Raw genomic sequence first — 483 nt, forward strand, 5'->3', positions numbered from 1 at the left:
CAATGCAAGATCAGCATGGTCTGTAGGCTCCCTCAGGAAAAGTAGGGTTACCTGGACACCCCTGCCTTTGGCCACACTGTCCACAGAGTCCAGAGGACCTCCTCCTCAGCCACCTCACCAGGGTCTGAACAGTCTGAAGTGTCCCCAGTCTCAAGGCCATCTGTTACCTAACAGACAGGATGGTCTAGGAGCCACAAGGCCTGAGCAGGACCCTCCCCAGACACCAGGAAGGCCCCTCCTGCCGGGAGGGTTGTCAGGGGGAGATGTGGCTGCAACTGAGCCTTTGCAGGGGGTCTCGGCCAGGCCAGACAGGAGGTCCTCAATGCCCAGCCCCACTGCAGAGGTGTCGGGTTCCTGCTGTACCCCCAGAGAGCCCCATGAAACATCCACCGTAACAGAGGCCATGAGGCCACCCAGCAAGGGAGCTAGAGGGTACCTGGGCCCGTTATTTCCAGAACCATGTCAGGACCCAGAGACACTGGG

The 483-nt window shown here is 59.8% G+C and overlaps 1 protein-coding gene across 1 annotated transcript in view; it reads left to right on the forward strand.

Moving 5' to 3' along the window:
- Positions 1 to 483, forward strand: part of CUNH1orf127 (chromosome unknown C1orf127 homolog) — an 18,282-nt gene that overhangs the window by 16,648 nt on the left and 1,151 nt on the right. The window contains 1 exon segment of the mRNA XM_025048527.1: positions 175 to 359. Coding sequence (XP_024904295.1) covers positions 175 to 359 — 185 coding nt within the window.

The sequence above is a fragment of the Pteropus alecto genome, unplaced genomic scaffold (assembly GCF_000325575.1).
Source record: "Pteropus alecto unplaced genomic scaffold, ASM32557v1 scaffold125, whole genome shotgun sequence".
In the NCBI taxonomy this organism is placed as follows: domain Eukaryota; kingdom Metazoa; phylum Chordata; class Mammalia; order Chiroptera; family Pteropodidae; genus Pteropus; species Pteropus alecto.